Source organism: Homalodisca vitripennis, unplaced genomic scaffold (assembly GCF_021130785.1).
Source record: "Homalodisca vitripennis isolate AUS2020 unplaced genomic scaffold, UT_GWSS_2.1 ScUCBcl_6899;HRSCAF=14331, whole genome shotgun sequence".
Classification (NCBI taxonomy): Eukaryota; Metazoa; Arthropoda; class Insecta; order Hemiptera; family Cicadellidae; genus Homalodisca; species Homalodisca vitripennis.
The window spans coordinates 3,217-29,845 of NW_025783020.1; the positions used below are offsets into that span (position 1 = coordinate 3,217).

Consider the following 26,629-nt stretch of genomic DNA (forward strand, 5'->3'; position numbering starts at 1 on the left):
CCAGACCCAAAACGTAATCAATCACTTACTACGCAAAGACTGAGACGTGGGAAACAAAAACAATTACGGCAGAGCACTATGTGGAGTGTTTTGGAAAGCTACACGGAGTCTCGCCACCGTAAGCCACTTTGACCTTGAAGCTCTGAACAAAACAAAACCGCCTGGGTCTCACAGACCCAGCCCGTCTACTCTAGGGTTAAAGTGGGATGCACTATCACAAAACATAGCAAACAATTTAATTCTACGATATACGCTCTAAGGTGCCTATGGATATTTGCAAACTGGGACATGCTAAGCTGGATTACTTTGGCTTCGTAGAACCAAAGTTGAGACATGACATCATATCCTGGGGGTTCACCACCTCCAGTAATTTTTAACGCATTTTTCAACTCCAGAAGAGGACTTTAAGGGTAGTTTGGGGTATTGGGCAGTGAGACAGCTGTTCCGAATAAGTGGCATCCTCATACTTTTAGACCCACTAATTTATCATACTGTAATTTTTTTCACAAATCGTCATTTATTCTCGTGTATATTTAGACCACTCGTGTAATACTAGGCAAAGGAATGCTATTATTTCAGATAGATTTAGACTAATATACGGTACTTTACCTAGTTTCAAAATTTGCTTTTGTAGAATTGTCACTACATGTTTCGGGAAAAAAGTCCCATAGTCAGTTGTGTAAAAACACGATTTTATTACAAACATGGATTTGTAGATTTAGAATGTCTTTTATACAAAACTTTAATAAATTGTTATGGACCTAAGATTTTTTATTTTTTTCTAATATATTTATAAATCACTTAACACTCCCGATAATTTAAAATCTAAGTTAGATCATATTTGTTCAGAAAGACCTTTTACAGTCTGCAAGAGGTATTTGAGTAGATTGGTTTGGTCAGCAGTGCAAAAATTAGTCATTTTACAAATTTTAAACTAGCTGTTGATATTTCTATTAATTTTGACATTATTTTAAATATTTTTGATGTGATTTTACTGGATAAAACATTTGATGATGTGCACAGAAAAGCTGTATGTTCTATTGTGTAAATAAATAACTTATCAGTAAATTTAAAAAAAAAATGGGTAAAATATTAAGATATTATTCAGAATGAATTTTTAATACATTATAAAGTGGAATATCAACAAAAACTTTAAACAATTAATGAACATAACAATATTTTTACACTTATAATTCGTATTTAAAAATTGATTTTAATGATTACGTCACTGATTCTGGACATACCATACGAACAAGTCCATGTAGCAGTCCAGTATGTAGACATTACGACTCTGCAGCAGGGTGTGCACCAACTTGTTGTGGGTCAACTCCACCTGGGGCAACTCCAGGTATCCCATCCCCAGCTTCACTTGGTACAGCCTAGGTGGGATGATCGCAAAGTCATCACTCACGTGTTCCTGCACAGGAATACAACAGCTGATGAACAGAGAAGTAGTGATGGAAGAATCTAATACTTAACCCATTGCGGATCGTATTGTTTTAGCGCGCGAGCACCAGCGGGCACGAATTAATTCACGGTCAGTGGCCGCAACGAACATCAATGGTGCGCCACATCATATCGCTCGCTATTGTATACTAGAAAATTCATCTGCGAAGGTATTCGTTCAGATGGAACATGGGCCTGCTGGGGTGTCCGTGATGTAGGAACGATAACACGCGAGCAAGGTCATGGCGTGGCAGGGATGATGCCTGAATCATAGTCTAAGTAAAGCGGCTCGGGCGAATCGATTGCAACATCCGGGCCATTATCTAGACTAAACCCACCAACATGCACGTCTGCGTCGTTTAGTTGTGTCATTAACCTCAAAAGTATTTTAATAACAACTGAGGAAAACACCCAATCAGAAGCACTAAAAAGCAGAGAGTAAACTCATATGAATGATTTTTTCAACTTCGACATACAACTGCGATCTGTAGGGTATTTATAAAAGTTTTGAAAACTCTAAACGTAAACCGTTGTTAAACACTCTTAGTAGACAAGTGAAGACGATCGCCCGATCTATCAGACATTAACAGAACTATTTGGAGGGAAATTTAAAAGCAGACCGCTTTTGCGACCTGAGCTCGTCAGGCCCCGGCCGCTGCGTGACGAGCCCAGCTCGTCAGTGATCCGCAATGGGTTAAAAGAATCGAATACAGTGTATTCAAAAGCACCCTTGTATTCGAATATTTATTATTACTTCCTACCCATAATCCATTGTTTCTTGGGAATTTGGAATTTCCCTACCTAAAGGTGGGAAAATCCTTTGCCTTTTTGTGTTTCCTGCTAACATGTCATACCCACGATTTATGAACTGCGAAAACATTATATATTTGTTTACTTGCTACTTCAGTCCTGTTTGAAACATTCTTTTCTGCTGCAGGTTTTGTCACCAATGACGTGAGGAGTCAATTTCATAACCTTTTTACACATTTATTTAACTTTGCTTATTATGGTTGTTTTTCAGAATTAAATTCTCTACAATCTGTATTAGGAAAAACAATTTTGTTTATTGGTCATTTAACAATTTTATTGGATATCAAACATTTAAGACGGTATTTTTGTTTTTGTGGTTTGATTTTTCAGGTGATTTTCCTTATAAATCCACCTTATTTGAGTTAAAAGGTAAGAACAAAACATTTCAGGATCACTTAATTTATTTTTAGCTCTTACAATCACGTCTTAAAATATTTTACCATATTTCTGACTCACCCTGTATATATATAAAACATTCATATAAATTGAATACAACTCTTGAATACTCTATTTGAATACTATTAGTCCAAACAAATGAATACTGTAGGTTTGAATTCGACTCTTCCAGAGAAATTGTATTCATTTCAAAAGTATTTGAATTCATTTTGAGGTATTCCAATATTTAAATACCCAGGCTGTAATCGAATACTATTCGATTGTGTACCTTGGTTAAAAAATTATGATTTAACATCCGATGGATCTTTCCAGGTACAAGATCCATTGATCACTGGCGATAGAGATTCCGGTTTCAGCTCATAGATTATAGACTCGTCCTTCAATGTCTATGTTTATGTCCGACTATATCCTTCACCACTCAAGGGTGGATGGCATGAACATCTTGACGATGCTACTCTTGTGTCCGCAAGTAGCGCTTTACACCACACAGCAGATAGCGCACTTACAATTTAGCAGAACTCACTCACCACTTTGGCAGTACTCTAATGCATCAAAAATGCATATAGCACACGGTTAATTATTTACTCTTACAATTATTTTGCTGTTTAAGAAAATACTAGTTCAAAATACTCATAATCAGCATACAAAACTAGAAAATTAAGATAATTTTGTAATTCGTCCTGTTTTATATATTTATATAAATTTTGTACATAATATTAATAATTTTTTAATTAATTTTAAAACCAAGTTTGTAGATAATCGTTAACTAAAACATGTATAGTTTATTCGATTTGATGAAAATACAAATTATTAAGATGGAACAATTTATCTAAAAAAAGACTGTAAGTTTGACAATACTTAAAATATTCCGTCAAAGTAACACTTTATTTTTTCAAGTCCTTCTGCCTACACAACTCTGCCAGTACTACTGTGATCGTGAAACAGAATTAGAGGATTATTGTGTATGCAATGACCACTTACGATAACCGGTTCTTCAGGCCTCATTCCATCTTCTTCGCCCAAAGCCTTCCAGAAGTCTGCGCTCTCATCGTTGAGCGTCTCCATGATTATCTCAGCCTTGTTCTTGCGTTCGTTCTTGTTGATCTTCTCCGCTAACAGTCTGAAAAGTTTTATAAATACATAAATAAATGTACCTAGTAGTTGGGATTAGTTGTATATTTTCCGAGTAATTATGACTATTCCAATTTGTAACGTAAAAAAGATAGTAATAGTAGTTGTAGTGGTAGATAGAGACCGACCTTGCTTTGGACTTGAAGGTGTTTTTAGCTCGCTTGCCGTACCACATGAATATCTTTGAGCCCAGTGTCCAGCAGGAAGACGAACCGAGGATCCAGAGACTCCGCAGAGACTGGCACCGGCTCCAGGTGTATACTGGAGTTGCCGGCACCGTGTACTCGGTACAGACGCACAGTGTACGCCTGCAATACCAAACATGTTCCATTTACTCACTCAAATATTTGGAAAAAACTCCTAAATTAAATGAAGTAACAAATTTCCTAAAATAAGAAAACAAATTAATATTTTATTATGGAAGATTTTTCTTAGAGTTTGTTTTACTTCACAAATATGTTCCTCAAAAAAGGCTTGCTTCATCGCTGAATTTCCTTGAATATGATAAATATGAGCAAAATATGTTAATTACGAGGCAGAGTCTCTGTAATGAGGACCCCCGCATTCTCCCAAAAATCCAAGACGATGTCTCCAAATTCCATCACGCAGAAAGATCAACAAGCAAAATATTTCCTAGGATGATAAAGGATTGGTTCTAGTTGATTTCCTTGAACGAGGCTCGGCAATCAATGCAGAATGATACTGTGAAACACTGCAGAAGAAACTTCGGTAAGAAATATAAACATAGGGGAAAATAACCTTAAAATTTTTCTTTTTCACAACAATGCATGTCGACACACAGCCAATCATACCTGATAGCTTTGGGATGATTTTGGATAGGAGATGTTCGACCATCCTCCATAGAGCAGCATGTGACTCTCTTTCCAGTGATGAAGACCTAACTTGCATTTCAGTGCTTCAATAGTGACGCAGAACTTCACACTGGCATTAACCAACGTTTAATATCTTACATGGAGAATTTCTCCAAAATTGGAATCGAAAGAGTTTGACATGCTATAATGAGTGGCTCAATCTAAATGAGGATTACACTGAAAAATAGTCTAAGAATATAGCTTTTAAATCTACAATATACAGGGTATAAATTAAGTCCTGATACGCCTGGATATATTCCAAACGGATTGAGATATCGATGTACAATCTTCACCATGCCTATTAAAATAGTTTTTTGGATGGTAAAAATATTTCACCCCCTTTTTGAAAGTGGGTTGAGGGAGGTCACTTTAAATTTTCAAATTGCAATCCCTATCTTTAGACATGTCATTTAAAAGGTAGTGAAAAGAAACACAATGATATGAAAAAAACCCTCTACGACAACCCTAGCAAAAGTTATGGACAAGTAATCCCTTACATTGTAATGCCACCTAGAAAAAGACAACTCTTACCATACAATACAATTATTTTTTATTATTATTATTTAACAGTTATACAAAATTGTATGATATGCGTCACTAATCCTATTTTTCACCCAATAAGCTTCGTCATGTATACAATTTTTAAAATTAAACAAAACATTTCAAACAAATAATAATAATAATAAAAACGCATTCAATCAATTTCACACATATACATATACACATATTTTAAAATCACATCAACTGAGTCGTACACCCTTCAACTCCCCACGTCTTTCAGCTCTAACAACGTTGGTTGCTGCTGTGTTCCAGGAACTCGCCCATGGAATAAAATGTGTTTTCTATTAAACCACGTGTTTCTTTCAATGCCTTTTGAATTTTGATTGATTTGTGATAGATTTGATTTTTTCTGGTAAAATCTGACACCCATCTCAGATGGGAAATGGCCATGAAGCTGTAGCCCGTGTTGAGCAACTCTGTAGTTTTCTCCAGCTCTTGTAATTATAAACCATGGACATCCCTATCTTGCACCAACGTACACCTGAAATGACAGAACATGCTCGTCTCAAGCATGTACAAGCGCAGGCAATGTCATTAACCAAAACTATGCACACCAGAAACATTAGATGCTGCATAAAGGGATAAGATGGGCCCCTCAAAGTCTTACTAGATGATATCACCCATGCATTGTGTGAGAAATTGGCGTGGTCCCTACTGATTATTATTTTTTTGTATGGTATTTGCCCATAACTTTGCTAAAAACGGTGTAGAGGTGTTTTCTTAGTGTCATTGTGTTTCTATTTAATAGACCTTTAATACGACATGTCACAAGATAGGGGTTACAATTTGAAAAGTTATCCCCCATACCACCCTTTGAAAAGGGGGTTACAATTGTTTACCCTCTAAAAAGTTCAAAAAAATATTTTAATAGGCATGGTGAAGATTGTACATTGACATCTCAAACCGTTAGGAATATATCTAGGTGAATCAGGACTTAATTTACACCCTGTATAATACAAGTGTTTTCTTTCAGTTTGTTAATTTTTTATTTCAAAACGACTGATACTTTTTGGACAGCTTCATATTATAGTTGATCCTCCACCAGTTAGAAAACTGGATTACAAACGCAGTACGCTGAAATTCTGCTATACATTTTTAATACTATTAGACTATATTCCTAGTAATAGTGTGGGCGAGGGGAAGGGAATTCCACCTACCACATCCTCCACTGTGTAGAAGCCGCTAGATGTGCGGCCACCCTCTATGTAGACAATGTCGTTCGGGAACAATGCCAGGAACTCCTCAGATTCATCTCCTTGTTCCTCCCGTGCTGTCCGACACTCTGCTCCCAGGAAGTTGCGCAAATTTACTGCGTGGATAGCAGAACAAGCTCGCTTGTCCAGCTGCCAAACCATGAGGCGTTGTTAGCTTGCTTTTAATAACAGTTGTAGGCACAGTAAAATTCTGCTTTTAACTTACACAATTTCCCAAGATAACTTTTTTTTATATATATATGTATATATCCAGTTCCAGGATATTGTAGGGTTAGATAATGAAGAAGTTGAGGATTTTGCAAATTTGGGGGGAGGAGATGGAAATGCCAGTAGACCTAGGCCTAGACAAATGGCGAATTCAGACATGATTTGGGAAACTATGAACACTTATAATGGTATGAGAGAAAGTTTTTTATGTGACAGTGGCCCTAAAATGGAAACAAACAGCATTCTAGACACTTTTTTATTCTTTTTTGACCAAACACTAATAGACCTAATTGTGAATGAAACAAACAAGTATGCTGAACAAGAAATGGCTAAGAAAGGAATGATTTTTTTCTCGGTTTTCTCGACTATGGAAGTGGAGTCCATGCTCAAGGGATGAAATATATGTACTCTTAGCTATGTACATGATAATGAGTGTTGTAGTAAAACCTACAATAAGATCCTATTTCTCTAAAAATCCATTTTTAGAATCAAGGTTTTTCTCAACCATAATGTCATGTGACAGATTTGAACTCCTTTCCAAATTTCTGCATTTTAGCGATAACTCAGTTGATCATAGGCAAGAACAAAAAAAAACTCAGAAAAATCTTTCCTGTAATCTCACACTTGACAAACAAATTTCAAGAAGCTTACCAGCCTTCACAAAATATTTCAATTGATGAATCGTTGTTGTTATGGAAGGGCAGACTGTCATTTAGACAGTACATTCCGCTGAAGGCTGCAAAGTTTGGGGTGAAAACCTATGAGCTCTGCGAGTCATCAACTGGCTATACATGGAATTTTATTGTATATACAGGCAGTGATACAGTGTTGGATTGTTCCCTCGTTACTCCAGAGATGAAAAAAACAGAAGCTATCGTTTTATGCTTAGTTGAAAAGCTTCTCAACCAAGGTTATACACTTTGGATGGACAATTTTTATAATGATCCTGAACTTGCTAAATTTCTGAAAAGTAAAAAAACTGATTGTGTAGGAACTTTGAGATTAGGAAGGAAATCTGTCCCCAAAGACTTTCAAAAACAAAACGTTATCAAAAGGAGAAATACTAGTGGTTCACAGTGGGGATGTTTCCATCTTCAAATGGCGCGATAAGCGCATAGTTAGCCTTATATCAACATACCACAATATTGAAATGAAAACTTGTAGAAGTAGGTCAAATGTTGAAATGCTGAAACCTACAGTAGTTACAGATTACAACAGCAATATGGGTGGTGTTGATGTAAGGGATCAAATGTTGGAAAATTACCTTATGGAAAGAAAGCGTAACATAAAATGGTATGTCAAAGTTTTCAAACGACTGCTAAATGTAACCATATTGAACTGCTATATTATATGGAAGGCAAAAAATCCAAAAATAGACCATCTTACATTTAGGCTAGGCCTTATAAAAGAGATTATTGAACAATTCCAAGGAGGTTTAGAAAGACCCAGCTATGGTAGACCATCAATTGAGCCATCACCTGCTCGACTAGTAGAACGGCACTTTATTGACCGAATACCACCTTCTGGTAAGAAGGCAAAACCACAAAAACGATGTGTAGTTTGTTCCAAACATGGCCAAAGAAGGGAAACAGTTTTCTGGTGCCCAGATTGCGAAGCAGGTCTCTGTGTGGGGGAATGTTTCAAGGCATACCCACACGAAAATCAACTTTTGAGGTAAAAATACTATTTTTCTTGTTGTAAATACATATAAATGTCATAAAACTGTATTGTTTTATCATTTTCAGGTTATGTTTGTCTAAAAATAAAAATATAATGATCTATGTGTGTTTTTATTTACATGCACAGCTTAAAACATATCGGAGTAGCAAAATTTAAGAAAACTGCAGAAAAACTCACGCAGTAAGGGGGTATAGGTGCACACACAAAAAAAACGCGTCGAAGGGTTTAAAAAACACTGATTTGCTATTTTCCAATTTCAAGTATGTTAATTTCTAAATATTGCAATAAAAAGTGTTCATAGTCTATTCAGAATTTAACCCTACCGCTGCAACGCTATTTGTTCACACAGCTTGTTCCATACTTGCCAAGCCTTTGACCAGAGGCATCTATTAACACTTTCACTGCCGACCACATCATTTGATTTCGCACATGGAATTTTATAGACTGCCAACAACGTCTTTTGACGGGACCGACTTTTACAGTAATAAAAATGCATTTAAAGTGTTTGGACTTTAGCATTGATAGTAATTCGCTATTTCCATGTTTTTGTTTCTTACTCTATGGATTATGAAACTATGAAATGTTGTTGACAGTCATCTGGAATATTGGATAAAAAGTGGTTTGTTTACGAGCTCACCGTCGCATCGGCTGTTTGCTGTTGTTCTCCTATCGTTCAGCTAATTCGTTGTAAGCATTGTTATTGTTTTGCTTGCTATTGCTATTACTTTAGTTTAGACCAATTAATTGTTTTATGAGTAAATACAATTAATCGTGACAGCATTGAAGACTATCAAGTGCTAGAAAAATTACTCAGATTTTCAAGTGACAATGAAAGTAATGATTTATTCCAAGATGACACAGATAATGATCCTGAATTTACTACCGATGGACTTCTTGGAGATACAAGTACGTTTCCTAACATTGATTTTTTCTCAAATAACAAATAACAAATTAGCACCAGTTCACCTTCCTCTCAGTGCAATATCAAGAATCTGATGCTGTCACAGACGACTCCTGGAATCTTGAGTCATGTTCCTCTGAAGAGATCCAAAAAGAGAAATTTTTTGGTCTTTATTTGGAATCTCTCCAGATCCCTGGAGCGAAAGTCTGTGACAGCGTCAGATTCCAGACGCTGCACTAAGAGGAAGGTGAACTAGAGCTAAACTATGAGCTTATGTGTAGAAAACCCGGTTGCTCCACCGTGCTTAAAGACTGTGTCTTAAACATTATACTCCATTTAGTTGTGCACCTGATGAGGCAATGAGAATACCTCTTCACCTATATTACACTTGATTTTGTAGTCCAGGTGTCTCTGAGGTTTAAATAATATGAGGAGTTCACTTTGAGGATCTTTGTTGGTGACATTTTTTTTATCTGTTAGGTCAGTTTATGATTTCATGTTTAGGCAACTGACGTACCATAATGAAATGATATTAACATTTTTGCTGAACCGCTCATGTTCACATAATGCAGACGCTCGGATTTCTGTAAGTCATTTGGTTTGATATTATAACAAAAGATTGAATCATATTTTATTCAATGTGATTTCATATATCACATATTATTCAATATTAACCCTTTGATTGGTGGGGTTTTCTCAATAAGAGTGCCCTAAAAGTGAATTTAAAAAAAATTTGATATTTTGTTTTTTTTAAAAGTAATTTGGGGTTACTGCAGTAGATGTGTTAATAAAAACACTCAATTCAATGTTATTTAAGTTTTTTTTTTTGTATTTATACAGAAATTAATCTAATTATGCACAAAAGTTAGTATAGGTACTTACAAAATATGAGAATAATAATAAAATATTCAGCATTTATCTCATTAACATGCTAAGGTACAAGTTAGTAAAAGTCTCCTCAGAAATCTTTGATGGCATGATAGATGTGAAAAGTCGGACATACAAAGCGGAACATCGCAATCCCGGCAGCTCGCGCAATTTCGTGTAATCAGTAATTACACAAAGGGTTAACCAATAAAGAATAATAATTTTTCTTGGTAGTCCACACTATCTAATATTATTGTGCCACAGAATTTAAAGTTTTTGTAAAAATATGGAATAGTGGAGTTATATAGATATGAATAGTTGAATTTTGAGTAAATAGTGCCCAAACAGTGTGGGACATCGATAAGCCAAAGTTTTAACTATCAGAAAGGTATTTTCATCCTCACCGTAGCCTTGTCGCCTATCCAGAAGTAAATCTGCCACTGTAGGTTGCTAGATTCATCGAGCCTGGTCTTGAGGATGATGTAGCAATCGCCCTCGTAGAACTTGCCGTGTGCCACCTCCTCCACCTGGTTGGGCAGGAAGTTCTCTATCTCCCACACGGTCAGCCCCGGCATCTGTCCCGCATCCTCATCGAATAGTTCTGAGTAGTCCAACTGTGGTTTCTCCAATGACTCGTCCCACCGCTTCGGCCTGAAGTCCAACCACGTCATGTTGATTTTTACAATAGCAGTTGTATCATTGTAGCCATATTGGAAGATGTCAATGTATGAAACTATAAGATATTAAAAAGTACTGTTATGGTCAATATGATCGTTTATACATATACTTCATCCATCCATGAATTTTATACATCTTAAAACTTTGTAAAATTTAAAACGATATGCAAAATTATTGACAAAAAATAAATATAGCAAGTAAGAATATTCCTTTAAAATGTCAAAAAAAGATGAATTAGCCTTCTGAGTACCACAAAGTAAATGAGTTCTTTATCAAATAAGTCCATACCAATATTTGGAAACATTTTAGTGAAAAAGGATAAAATGTAATATTAAATCGGTGCCTTGGTATTATCTGGAGACCACTATTGTTGGTAGAGTTTTTCTTACCGGGGACCTAAAAAGCTACATTATTAGAAAACACAGACTTAATTTGACTTGCTTTGAAAACTACATGTCACTGCCACGATCGATTTTTGTTTTCTGCCTCCCAAAAAGACGAGCACTACGTGATCTGAGCTTGAATTTAGGTCCTATCTCGAGGAATGTTTTATTTTTCGCAGGACGTGTGGGGTGGCGCTAAAACTTATGACTAGGGGCTTTTCCAATTAGTACTTTCCCGACCTCAGATCGCATGCCAGATCATCAAGTAGATAGGGATTAAGGATAAGGGCGAGCAGCATCACAAAATAATAACATCAATATCTGTAAAAACTCACTTGAGCGATTCTGCTTTCACTTCTTCTAAGGTCTTCTGTTTATTCTTCTCCTTGGCAATGTCTTTCATTCCCTGGAACATTTACAGGCAACCATTTTGAGCAATATCACTTAATATTAATAAATCTATAATAGTCTAAATTGAAATTACAATACTTCTGTTGCTTCAAAATTGTGACTTCTTAAGGGTTGCCTTTGTATTGGATCGAAGTACATTCCAACCTATTTGGATTTGACAATAAGGCATTAAAAAAACTATTAGGTTAATTTAATTCTTTAAGTTTTTATTTTTATCCTAATATTAAACCATTCTGCTCAATAAAGAATGATTGGATTTAATCTTAAGTGTTTCTCAAAGATTTAAACATATTTTTAAGTTGGTATTTATTTAAGCCCGGACCACTTTTCATGACAAAATTATCAAAAACTTTTGTGTTACAAACTAGAAGACTGGGAATAAGTGAAAACGGTGATGCAGATGTAGACTTTGAACACAAATGGCAATGAGTTTGTTTCATAACACATTGTTAATTAGCATACCTTCAATATCTTGGCCTGGTCAGAGTCAGCTTCTTCATGATCTCTCTTGCCTCTCCTCAGCCGCAGCTTGCGAGCAATGGGATCTTTACTGGCACCTGGAAAGCAATTCCAATTGATGATTGTTGTGATAAAGTATTACTTCGTTCAATCTATTTCACCGAAATGCCAACAGATTTGAACCTATGCTATATGTATATATATATATATATATACATATCGACAGCAAATTAAGTTGGGAACATCACACAGATCAATTGTATAAAAAATTATCTAGAGTAGTCTATCTTTTGAGTAAATTGAAACATTCTATAACTATGGATGTGCTTCTGGCCTCCCATTACGCATTTTTCCATTCAATCTTAAGTTATGGTATAACTCTATGGGGGAATAGTAATGGTGCAGTAAAAGTATTGGAATGGAGTATTGGATTATCAAAGCATTTGTTACAACTTTTACCAGTTAAGTTAACCAAAACAAAATACAGTCATATTTTTATGAAAATTAAATTGTTGAATAAGTTACCATTACATGCTAGATCTGTGTCTTTAGTCAAATTTAAAACAGTTTTAAAGTGCTGGTTAAAAGTTAATATATTTTTATTGCATGGATGACTTCTTAAATTGTGATACCACAACATAATTTTTTAAATTTTGTCTCTCAATGTATTTATTTATTCAGTTTTGATATTATTGAATTTTAAAATTTTATCCATGTTAAATATGTTAATAATTATTTAGTTATTATTGTAAATTTATTGTGTATTTGTAGATCTGTTGGTTGCTCGGTTATTGTTGTTTTAATTATATAGATCTATATATTTACTGGTAGGCTGGATTGAGTAGGTAGAATCTGAATTGTTTGTTTTAGTTTTAGTTTAGAATAGTAACTTGACGAAGTCTATTGCACTGTTGAATGTGTTTAAAGACCAATACATAGGACTCTACTGGATATATTGTAAATATTAAACATATACAAATTCATACTGCTTTAAGATAAATATGAAAACGCAACAGTAATGTTGTTAGATGAATTTTACCTATTGAATAATTTGGTTGAACTTAATTTACAACCGTAGTAAGTGATTACTACAGCTATTGTACAAGAAATAATAAACAAATCTATCTTTCTTGATCTCCCTAAGTATTAGTACGGACAGTTAAAACTGAAAAGCACATACCAGTGACGGGTAAAGGGGCTGGTACGGCGGCGGCACCAGCAAGTCTTAGTTGGTTCTGCAGTGAAAAGTCGATGTTGTAGAATTCGATGCCGGCACCACGCTGTGCCTCCAGAGGTTTGGGTGGCATCACCAAATCTGGGTTGTCTTTGAGCTCCAGGGTCTGCAGCTCACTGAGCAGGTGCACCGTGTCTGGCAGCGTGATCAGTCGGTTACCGCTAAGTATCAGCTTCTTCAGTGAGCCACATCTGCCACAGAGATTAGCATTAACACACTAACATCACCAGATCTGGGTTGTCCTTGAGCTCCAGGGTCTGCAGCTCACTGAGCAGGTGCACCGTGTCTGGCACCGGTGATCAGTCGGTTACCGCTGAGTATCAGCTTCTTCAGTGAGCCACATCTGCCACAGAGATTAGCATTAACACACTAACATCACCAGATCTGGGTTGTCCTTGAGCTCCAGGGTCTGCAGCTCACTGAGCAGGTGCACCGTGTCTGGCACTGTGATCAGTCGGTTACCGCTGAGAATTAGCTTCTTCAGTGAGACACATCTGCCACACACACCCCACATTAACTTACTGGCATCTTAATATTATTTCTTCTCCTCCTGACTCTATTAGACAAATTCAATTAAAAAATTACAAAAACTCAAAATTGCTAACTAATTTAATAAAAGTTTTAAATGAACCTCTGAGAAAGAACACAATAACAGCCGATTCCTACATTTTGTAGGAAAAAAAGTTTTTACCTGTTTTGATTTATTACGAGTTGATAATTTTGACTATAGAAAATGTATAAAGGACGCCGTCTTTACAATAACATTTAATTTTCTCATTGAAATCATTGTACTGTTTCATACCCCGCATACTATGTACAAAACTAATTGATAGGTCAAGACTTTCTGGGGAGAAACATGATAACTCCAGGAATATCTGTCTGACTTACTCAGATGACTTACATTTACTATCACCTGTTTAAATGTGTATAAATCATTATATTTATAATTACTGGCTTTAACAGTTTAAAAACAAGCTTAATGGCAAGCAAAGCTGGCAAAAAAGCTTAATGACCACATTTTTATATAATAGCATGGATAGAGTGGTTTTATGAAGGTTAAGGGTATGGATTTTGAATATGAGAAGTGCGAATTAAACAAAATGCTATCTTGGGATGTTGGGCGGAATTAGACTTGATCCAGGAAACTAGGCGAACTTGTACTTTCGACGATTTCAAATCTAGCTGTTGATGAATACCCATAGGGGTACAAACAACCAAGAACGAATTCCCGATCACAAACCTGCAGAGGCCTTCAGGAATCATCTCCAGGTGGTTGTTGGCAGCAGAGAACACCTCCAAGTTGACAAGTTTTCCGATGCCAGAAGGAATGCCCTCAAAGTCCAGTTTGTTGTTGTTGAGGTAGAGACGCCGCAGAGAGGTCAGCTTACACAGAGATGCAGGCAGACTTGTCAGCTGATTGCAGCACAAGTTCAGAGTCTCCAGATTCTGCCAGACCTCTGTCAACAGAAGTTTGGCACGTTGAGGTATATTTCAGCATCCGCACATATTTTATTTGTGGTATAAGTAAATTTCATTCTATTCACTTCGTTATTCTTTAGACTTTAACCACATTACGCAAATGAATAAGGTAGCAGCGAATTATAAATTAATCTTTTAAAAATTGAAATTAATTACGTGCAAATGAAGAGCTTTAGTTTTAGATGTGCGAAAGGAGCTTCAATCTTATCACAATGTGGCAAACTAGTCTCTCTACAGAATTATAAATGCTCATTAGTAAAGTACCAGCATAAAATATGAATTTAGAGTTCTGAGATGCAGTATGCAGTACCCTTTGTTTGTAAGAGACACACGTTTCTTCATATTAGTGACTAGTGAAACTTGGTAATTGAATGTATCAGTATTGCAGACTTTTAACAATTTTAAACTAATTGATAACTACTTTTTAAGATTTTATGTAAAATAAAAGGGGCATAGAACTATGGATCATCCTCAGCTTATGTTAAATAAAAGCTAATTTTTCTCAAGTACTGCTAGCTTGGCCTGCAGAAAAGGTTCTTAAAACCGTTAATAAATTTTATTTTCAGTGTATCATCTACAAAAGGTCTAATTCTAAAAAAATTGATTTTGTATGAATATAATAAAAATAATCAACATTTATTTATTAGCTCTATAACAGGGTGGTAATGATAACTGTTAGAGTATTGAAAGCCCAACGGCCCAACATACCCAATGCCATAGCTAGCTCAGTAATACAGTTGCTGCTAAGGTTCAGTCTGCGCAACGTAGGCACTGTGTAGAGAGCGTCGGGAACCTTGGGCAGATCGTTGAAACTGAGGTCTACATCCCGTAGATTGGACAACATCTCCAGGCTGGTTGGCATGTTGTCAGGACTGCGCTGCGTGTCACGCATGTGGAGAGTCTCCAACCCCACCAGGCTGGGCAACTGTCTTTCTTGTAAAAACAAGATTATTCTTAATACAACATACGACAATACAGTTTAATGAATACAAGAGTATCCATGAAGCAAGAGATGCAAAATTGAAATTCGGATACAAAAACGTTTTACTGCTCAATAATATTGGTGTCATTTATGCTAATTGTAAATTATGTACAAAAATAATTTCAAAATATGCATGAAAAAAAAGAACCTTGCTAACCTAGTGACAAAAAATTTCCTTAATTGTATAAATTATTCAATACCTGTGAATTTCTAATAATACTCCAATAAAACATTATTTCTATAATTACATACAATCTTTAAACCATAAAGTCAACTGTAAACAAAATTTTTAACTAAATAACGAATGTGGCAAAATTTAAACAAAATAACTTAAATACAATCCACACCAAAATACCAAAAAGTGTTGCTGCCATAACTTTAATAATGTAAACCTCATCAAAGTCTTCAACTACCCGACCTCGTGATTTATTTTATACAAAAAATGTCCACTAACTGCTTTAAGAGACTTCTGTTACTGAGTTACCACTGTATACCTATATAAAAACAAGTCTCAGATATAACAATAATAATAATAATAATGATGATGGTATACTAAAGATTACATATGTACATGAAAAATTATGAATTCATTAATCCTTTTTTATGTATAAGGACCAATATAATTAATTCTAAGTATAAAAACTATATGATCAACATAGCTTAATGTAGATTATCACCTTAGCGTTTCAGAACAGTTTAGTCTAGACTAACAAATATTACACCACTGTTTAAGTCATTAAAAAATAAAAATTAAGCCAATATGATAAATCTGGAGTTAGAGATTTCTATTTTTAAGATGCTCAATTTGTCTTTATGTATTCAAATTTGAACTAAGTAATTTGGAATAAGCGGAAAAAGTAAAGAAATGTCAGTTTTAGTTTTGGTTTACAGTTTCATAATTAAAAATGTTTGCGATTCTCGCACTTTTCAACTTTGCTTTCACAATTAAATTCTTTAAGTATTTAACAAAATTTAATTGTGTGAGCAATGTTTTGGTTAGGTGTGAACTGGGAAACTTAGATGTTTGTTATTGCTTACATTCTGGTACGTTCTTGTCTAGTATTCAAAATTTCTTTATATCTGTTGAACACAGTAATGTAAATGGGAATATCTTGTATAGATCAATGGAAAACACAAAAGTTGAAAAGTTGTTACACCTGAACTGGTAGGAAATTGTGGTAACAGATGAGAGTCTGGAGATTGGCAACGTACTTCCACAAAGCTAGATTACAAAGAGTGACGAGTATAGATGAATGAGATTGTTATTAAAAGGTTGTCGCACCTGAGCTGGAAATGGCCAAGAGGGTTATGGTTGAGAATGAGGGTCTGGAGGTTGGCCAGCCTGCGCATCTGTGGTGGCAGTGTCTCCAACTGATTGTGACTCAGGTCCAAAAACAGCAGGTCTGTCAGGTTCACAAACAATGTGTTGGGGATGGCTGTGATACTGCAAAATTTCACATTTTCATATTACGGATAGTATAATATTTCCCTACAAATTCATTGTATTTCTAATAATAACCAATAAAGAACATTTCAAAAATGTCTAAATCAATCAAATGTATTGCCTGAATACATACTTTTTAGAATAATGTATACACACATTCACTATGGCAAAAATTGCATCAGCAATTTTGGAGAAATATTTGTATGCCAGAGTATATAAAAATGCCAACGAGAAGTAATGTACAATTCTTTCTTATCCCAAATGTTGTCCTGATATTAACCTAGAATGTATAAATTATGTTTGTCAATTACCAAATAACTTTGAAAATAGTTAAAGTATGCAAATTATACAGTTCTGAATCTTTTTCTGTAATTTAATTAAGAGCCCAATAGCTTATAAAATACAACTTCTGAACTACAAGTAATAAGTAAGCAGGCCTATTATGGACAACATCATAAATCCAATCCATTCATACAATTCCAAAGTCTACTAATGCTTGACTTCTGTTATCATAACGTAAATCATAATACTGTCATAATCATAGTAATACATTTTTTATTCACATATTCATTGAGAACAAAGATAAGTCATCTTAACCTAAATGTTTTTGTCTAGTCATAAGGTAATGCAATGATGACAATATCTCATATTCATACAATTAATTTAACGTGCAAAAATTTAAAATTCATAACAGCCATGTAAAAACTGCTCCAGCTAGTATGGCTGGATCAGCATCCATTGGTAGATGGTCTTCCTCAATTGCTGGTGGGAGCGAAGAGCTTAGATTTTACCAGGGAGGATGTTCCAGTATTTGGCACAAATGTGTGATATTGTTTCTCAAATACAGTTAGGCCGTGGATAGAAAGGGCATAATTATTGGCTCTTCTTGTCTGCTAATTGTGGATGTCTACTCCTCTTCTCAGATTTTGATTGTTTGCAAAATATCTCTAGGATGAAAAGTCCAATAGCAGTTAGGTTGTTAAGATGTTTATATGAGTCTACAAGAGTCCAGTGAGCCTAGGTCAAAGAGAATGTGAATTGTCTTTTCCTGGAGTATCAAGAATCTATGGAGGTTTCCTTTACAGGCAATTCAACAACAGACGAAAAAATTGATGAAGTGAAGAAAATGGTATTGGCCGATTGTCGAATCACCGTTAGAGAAATTGCAGAGGACCTAGGCATATCGATTGGCTCATGCCATTCGATTTTAATCGATAATTTGGGCATGAGACGGGTCGCCGCAAAATTCGTACCAAAATTGCTCAATTTCGATAAAAAACAGCATCGCATGAACATTGCTAATGAGATGTTGGAATCTGTCCGCGACGACCCGAATTTGCTCCAAAGGGTCATAACTGGTGACGAATCGTGGATTTATGGTTATGACGTGGAAACCAAAGCTCAATCATCTCAATGGAAGCTGCAAACTTAGGCCTACCAAAGTTTGCAGTTAGGGTGAGTGATCCAATTCCTTCTCAATCTATATCTGGTTCGAAATTGGATGTAAATTTTGTGCACATAAACACTCAGTCAATTAAAAATAAAGTTAACGAGTTGGATGTTTTCCTTGAGGATGTCAATTGTGACATACTTTGCATTAACGAACACTGGTGTGTGGACGATGAAATATTGCTTTATCAACCAGCAGGTTTTCTACTAGCTGCTCGTTATTGTAGGCCTACTTCATTTGGCGGAGTGGCAATCTTTGTGAAAAACACTTTTTTACATGCGTTTGAAGTTGTTGACATCCATTGCCTGTGTGAAATTAAGCAATTTGAAGTCGCTGTGATAGTTTTTCCTACTTTGCGCTTACTGACTGTGTCTGTATATCGTACACCTGATTCGTCAGTCGACATCTTTACAGAGAAGCTGGCTAATCTTATTGACTTTGTAAATAAATACAGAAATTTCAAGATGATAATTGCGGGCGATATAAACATGGATCCAAAAAGTGACGACCCTAAAGTGCAAAACTTTGTAAATATTCTACGATCTCTTGATTTTGTCTGTTTAAATTTCCAGCCCACCCGCCTTGCCTCCTGTCTTGATAATTTTATCACTAACCTACACCCCTCAATGCTTACCTGTGAAATTATCCAACCTCATCTTTCTGACCATTGTGCATTACTTTTAAATTATAATATGCAACACCTAACCTCATCTTCTGAATATTTTCAAAATAGTCACGGTACATTTGAAACACATAGGCCGTTGAGCAAACCTTGTCTAGATAGACTTAAGCATAGGTTAAGATCTGTAACCTGGGATAGCATCTTTTTAACAGTAACTAATGTTGAGTTAGCTTTTCAAACTTTTCTGCAAGTTTTATCTGATTGTTTTGAATGAATCATGCCCTCTAAAAAAGAAAAGTCTTGTCAACCATAGTAGGCCTAGATATAAGTCAAAAAGCTTAAAGTTGAACTGGTACACTCCTCTGCTAAGGGAAATAAGGCTATTGCTAGACTTAAGTCATGAAAAAGGAAGGACTGATCCTCAGTGCATGGCAATTCATGGTAGGCTTAAGAAAATGTATAGGCAGGAAATTATTTTGGCTAAAAAAAGAGCAAATGAAAAGTTTATTTTTGAGTCACACAATAAATGTAAGGCTGCATGGAAAGTTATAAACGCTGAAACAGGTCGTGTGCCTAACAAAGCCAAAGAAAAAATCCCAATAACAGCTGATGATTTTAATAGCTTTTTTATTAATGTTGTTAATGTGTTAAAAAATAGCTGTGATATTTTAGATGTAGCAAGTTCTGTTGATATGTTGAAATCGTCAGGTATTAAACCCCCTGGCCTGTGTAGTTTTAAGTGGACAGTTGTAAATAGTAGAGATGTATATAGTTCTGTGTATAGGTTAAGTAATTCCAGATCAGAAGATGTCTATGGACTTTCCAACTTTGTATTAAAGGAAATATTAGATGTTATAATCTATCCTTTAACACAGCTGATAAACTGGGTGCTTACTGATGGAATATATCCACAGTGCCTTAAAATAACAATAACGGTACCTTTGCATAAGAAGGGTGACAAAATGAATTTAAACAATTATCGGCCTATTGCCCTAGTACCCGTTATATCAAAGTTAATAGAGACTATTGTGAAAAACCAATTGGAATATTATTTTGAGTACAATAATTTGATTTCTTCATCTCAGTATGGGTTTAGGAAAAATCTGTCAACTGTTAAAGCTGTAGATAATATTGTCTCTTATGTATTGAATAACTTTGAAAATAAGGAAGAAACAGCTGCTGTGTTATTGGACTTAAGTAAGGCATTTGACGTTGTACCTCATGATGAACTCATTCAAAAATTGAAATATTATGGTCTGGAGAACAATGCTTTGTCTTTGATTATGTCTTATTTGAGCAATAGACTTCAGCTTGTCAAAGTAGGTGACCAGAGATCAGGACTTAGGAGGGTAGCAAGCGGGGTTCCCCAGGGCTCAGTCTTGGGCCCCTTCTTGTTTACTGTCTTCATTAATGATCTCCCTAAATTTGTCCCTGGTAAGGTTGTTTTGTATGCTGATGATACTACTCTGTTATCATCAGACAGAGACTCAAAATTAAATGATGTCATTATGGGCTATATGAGGGAAAGGTCCTATCTCTGGTTCTCTGCTAATAAATTAACTGTTAATAATAACAAGACCGAGGAAATTGTCTTTAGTTTACGTAATGCTGAAAATAAGTCTGTAAAACTACTTGGTATCAATTTAGACTCAAAGCTTAACTGGGAATCCATACAAACCATTTATGTATTAGATTAGCAAGAGTGATATTTCTACTAAAAAAACTAAAATTGTATACAAGTCTTAATCTAGTCATTAGTGCATATTACGCTTTTTTTAATGTACACCTTCTGTATGGGGTTTTACTGTGGGGCAACTCTAGTGGAGCCAAGACTGTGTTTAAGTGGCAAAAGAAAGCCATACGCTGTATAGTAGGAATTAGCGACAATGAGTCCTGTAGGCCATTTTTTGAAGAACTGGGTATACTTACGCTTCCATGTATATATATATTACACAGTTTAGTTTTTGTTAAGGAAAATCTTGACTCTTTCAATCTTAGAAGCTTTAACCATGAATACAACACTAGAATTAAAAATACAATTGATGTACAATATGCTAGGTTAAGTAAAACTCAACAGAACTATGCAATAACCGGAGCTAGGCTATTCAATAAGTTACCATTAAGTGCTAGATCAATTTCTGTTGGTAGGTTTAAGAATGTTGTTGCAGAGTGGCTCAAGAGAAAAACGTTTTATTCTGTAGATGAGATTTTTAATGATAATTTTAGTGACTTACAATTTTAAACTTTTAACGTAGATATAGATTGTATTTATTTTAGGCTCTGTAGGCCTACTTAGTGATATTTTTAATATCACACTTGACTTTGTCAATACAATTTTGTAATTGTTGGACGACAATAAAATGATTCTGATTCTGATTCTGATTCTGATTCTGATTCTGATTCTGATTCTGCCACACGAACCAAGACTGAAAAAAGCACGCCACGCCAAGTTTGGTCGAATGTAAAAGTTTTGCTTACAGTTTTCTTCGATTGCAGGGGCGTGGTGCATCATGAGTTCTTGCCACAATGTAGAATGGTGAATAAGGAATATTACCTGCAAGTTATGCGCAATTTGCGCAAAGCAATCCGCAAGAAATGCCCGAATTTGTGGAAAAACAAAAATTGGCTTTTGCACCACGATAACGCCCCTGCTCACACATCGCTGCTTGTACGCGACTTCTTGGCCAAAAACTACACACTAATGATACCGCAGCCACCGTATTCCCCAGATCTGGCCCCCTGTGAATTTTCCTTGTTCCCGAAACTGAAGAGGCCCATGAAAGGACGACGCTACACACCACGATTGACGAGATAGAGTCGGCATCGAAGGAGGAGCTGAAACAAGATACAAAAAAGATGATTTTTTGAAGTGCTTCGAAGATTGGAAAAAACGTTGGCACAAGTGTATAATATCCCAGGGGGATTAGTTTGAAGGGGACATAATAGATATATTCACGAATAAATAAATAATTTTTGAAAATACACAAAATTCATGATACTTTTTGAACACACCTCATACATTATGAAAAGAAATGGTCCCAGAATAGATCCTTGTAGCACACCTCTAGTTACAACCATTTGGCTAGATGTGATATTTTTGCTATTATTGCTCAAATGTTTGTTTATTTCAACAAATTGGGTTTGATTTGTAAGATAACTCTTAAATCACATTTTGATGCCTATATTTTCCAACTTGCACAGTAACATATTATGACAAATTCTGGAAAGCCCTATAATTTAGCAAAGCTATAATCTAGGACATGCTACATTTGGATTATAGGTTTCCTCAGCACTGTCAATATCATAAACCCCATGCCCCACGGCTCCCTCTTCAACAGTTTCAGAGTTTGAAGCGACTGATCATTTAGTTGTCTAAGTTCAGTTGTTACAGAAGCAGATTTTTTACATGAAGTGTACATGATGCACACCTAGCCGGTGTGGTCTGAGTATTTTTTGTAGTTATTATTCAGCATTGGCTATCTTGATTTGTATATCTTAGTATATTAAACTATAAACAGAGTATAGAACCCTGATCATTGGATCATCAACAAAAATAAATTTTACCCTTCTAAGATCAACATCAGCTGTCTGAGGAAAACCAGGGTAGTTTCCTATATTACTTTCATTGCATTTAAGACCAAATCTAAAATGATGTAAGATCCTTATGGGACTTTTTATGTCAATTTTCAAACATTTTTCAGCTTCTTAAAGAAAGTCACAAGAAACTCAACTCACTTGTTATGGCTAAGATTGAGTACGAGCAGACTCCTGGCTTTCTCCATCCCCTCGGGCACCTCCTTGAGCACATTATGGCTGAGGTCCAGGGTGGTGAGGTCCTCCAGGTGGAATAGCTGGGCAGGGATTCCCGAGCTCCTCACCTTGTTGTGTCGGATGTTGAGGGTCCGCAGGGACCATAGCTCTGTCAACTCTCCGAACAACTTCTCCAGCCCATTGTGTGTAAGGGAAAGATGTTCCTATCAAAAAAATATTTATAAAATATTAATAATCTTTAAAACTTACTTCATTTATTATACAAATTATCTTTTACCTTAATTGAATTTTTTATGGATGGACCCATTAAAAACTATTCTGATTTCAAAACTGTTGGTTTTTGATTCTGCACTATACGGATATATGGATTCTTTTTTAACTTGTAGCTCAGTCAGTGTTCCAAACGATAACCTAACTTTAACATGTATCCCATATGAGAAGCATAGAATTTTTGTAGCTAACATTGAGAACTACTGTCTTTACGGATATTTGGATTCTTTTTTAACTTGTACCTCAGTGTGCCTAACGATAACCTAACTTTAACATTTATCCCGTATGAGGGCATAGAATTTTTTGAAGCCAACATTGAGAACTAATGTCTTCGCGGGTAATTTGGTATTATCCGGAGACCACTATTTTTTCTACAATTTTGGTTATAGAGGACCAACAAAAACTACATTATTAAAAATAATACACTTTATTTGACTTACTGTGAAAATTACATGTCATTATGACAATCTGTTAAAAATTGTCTTCTGCCTACCAAAAGGAAGCAATGTCGGTGAGGAGGCTGCCACTCTGTTCTTATCTACTATTTTTATAGGCTGTACATACGTATATATATTAAGTGTAAAAAGTTTAAAGTCGACATTTATGAGTGCTCACTAATATGAGCTTTTCCAGAAATACGAGGAGGTGCCACCGAAGCACGTACTGATGACCAGGGTCATTTCGGATCAGTACTTTCCTGACTTCAGACTTCAGATCACTTTCCATGATCTGACATCGGAAATGTTGGATGATCTGAGGTCGGTTATTCTGCACGTCGTCGTGGGCCACTGGCCTGTGGAAGGATCTTTTCAAGAAGAATAAGGGGGAGGGTCGATACAATACAAGGTTGATGGTATTGATAAAAAGTGCAAAGGTTACAGACAAGAATCAATCCAGTGCTCGGCCATCTGCACACCAAAATTCCCGTTGCTTCCTTTTGGGAGACAGAAAACAAGAACCGATCGTCATAATGACATGTAATTTTCACAGTAAATCAAATCGAGTTTGTTCTTTCTTATATTGTAATTTTAAAGTTCGGTAAGTAAAACTGTTCCAAAATTAATGGTCTCCGAAAAATACCAAAGTACCGTCTTTACTAATACCACATACAAGTTTCACTTAAATGGTCTGTCAAGTGGTTCTTTTCACTTAAATCCTTGATAATAATCACTTATGCGAATTCTCCATCTGATGATATTCTCATCTATGTGAACTCCAAGACAAACTAATATTTATAACTTACCTCTGGAAACATTTTATATTACGTATTCATTAAATGATCACTCATTGTAAACCCCGTTGGAAAATTGAGTTATTTCCTGTGCTAATATGCCATTTGGAGTAGAAAATATATTTTCATTATTGCTTGGCTACCACAAATTGGTCTTTTACATTTACAGACTTTAAACAACATTTCTTAAATTTAACTGAACACATTCTGTTCATCTAGCTTAATTTTTTAACAAATGAGTGTGACCACTTTAACATATTTGTTTTACAGATAACAGTTTGGTACTTTGGGATTATACCGACCACACCCAGACATGAATCATTATTTGACATTTGCTTCTACTGATTTAGCGTAGCGTAGAACAATATTTCGTCAATATAAAACAGGAATTGTCTTATCGCAAACCCCTCCCCATCCTCAGACAGAGATCAAAGTCGAACGGTCTAGTAGATAAAGTTGATTGCAGAGTCTCGCCGCCCGTTCAGCTGGTGCATCGCTTTGTTGTACTTCCGTGTTTTACCCCTACATTTCTCCAAACACAAAAATTCAACAAAAACAAACGAAAACTAAACTCTTTATTGAAAAAAACACACAAAACTTGTTTTTATTCTTGATCACACTCCGCCACCCAAAATGTGAGTGCCTCCGAGCGCAGGCTTCGGCAGCATCTTCTGCCCCGCGCTGATGTCAACGAAAGAAAAACATCCCTTGAGATAGTACCTATCAGTAAAATATCAAATTTTAGAGAGGCTGATCAGAAATATAAATTGAATTGTAATGGAAAGGCAATTATGTACCATGCAAAAAACTTAAATAATCATGTGATGCCGCGAGGCCTGCCTTAATCGGGATTCTCGAGAAAGATAAGATAACAGCGACAACAATACCTGGAAATGCTTGTTGATTGATGGAATGTTAGTTCTGTTACTCAACTACATCGTTTTAAAACATTCTAAGTTCATTGAAAAAAGTTTAAGCGTTGGGGGCATATAATGGAATCTGACCCCATTAACAATTGATAATCGTTGTAAGTTTGTAATTTTGTAATTAAAGAGTTGTTTTTTTCGTTCTATCATGTTTGTTTCTATAAATTTATATTTTTGTGTTCTTCATATTGGTGTGGTCGGTGTAATCCCAAAGTACCAACAGTTTTAAAAAATAATTCTCAAGCACAGCCTGACTGCTAAGTTGGGAGGCATGAATCTTTTGAGGCAAAGTTTTAGGTTTTAACTGACAAAACCTGTCATAACAGAAAATTTCACCAATTTATCCCAAATTAATTATCACTAGAAGTAATAATTGCTAACACTACATTTAGTACTCACAAGTTTCATGAGGTTGCCGAGCTCTTCAGGCACCTGCGTCAGGTTGGATCGATCCAGCTTGAGCCACTGGACCCCTGACATGAGGCGAACAGACTGAGGAAATCTGCCATCCTGTCAAAATTAAGTCCAAAATAGGTATAACCTAATTCAATAAAGAAGTACTTTTTAAATTAATTTGTTAATGTGAATATTGAGTTCAGTTCCATTTCACCGCAGTGTCTGAAATATGACACTGGTACAAAAAATTAACCCCTGTAATTTGCTTTAGGACTATCAACTATGAGACACAATGATCTTTGTAGTAATAGGCTAATCCCAAGATATTTAGTTGTTGTAGGCTACAGTATTTGAAGAGTGATGATTTTATTGATATAGGTGCTTTCACTAATTTTAATTACCAATTGGCCTACACTATATGTATACTGATAGGGAGTATAAATCTACAAAATCCATTCTTTATCTTTGCCAGGGCTAGGAAAGTTGTTATCAGAAAAATGGTATTTGCAATTCGTGTTATGAAATTTTAAGTTATAATATTCTGTATACTCACACTAAAATCATTTCTGCTGAAATCTACACCACGCACAAAGGGCAAAACTCCAGTATTTGCCATTTTCAAAACACTTATACTGACTAACCTATTTCAACATAAAACATAAATTCCATAACTAACCTAAAAACAAAGCAGAAATGAATAAGCGATCAAAGCAGATCTGCCAATGCCAACTGTTGAAACTACCCACAGTCTACGGAAAATTACTCACTAACTATCAACATCAAATGTTATCATCATTCAAACCTGGGA

General features: G+C 35.5%; 1 protein-coding gene across 1 annotated transcript; it reads right to left on the bottom strand.

Annotated features, from left to right (window-relative positions):
* Positions 1 to 1,225: 1,225 nt before the first annotated feature.
* LOC124373988 (protein flightless-1-like) lies at positions 1,226 to 26,533 on the bottom strand. Its single transcript, XM_046832294.1, is given in 15 exon segments — positions 1,226 to 1,417; positions 3,634 to 3,772; positions 3,912 to 3,967; positions 3,969 to 4,091; positions 6,374 to 6,559; positions 10,490 to 10,736; positions 11,482 to 11,552; positions 12,020 to 12,114; positions 13,197 to 13,441; positions 14,491 to 14,707; positions 15,438 to 15,658; positions 16,994 to 17,155; positions 22,963 to 23,201; positions 25,825 to 25,935; positions 26,375 to 26,533. Coding segments are annotated over 15 exon segments (2,367 nt in total). The 5' UTR covers positions 26,438 to 26,533.
* Between the last annotated feature and the right edge of the window lie 96 nt (positions 26,534 to 26,629).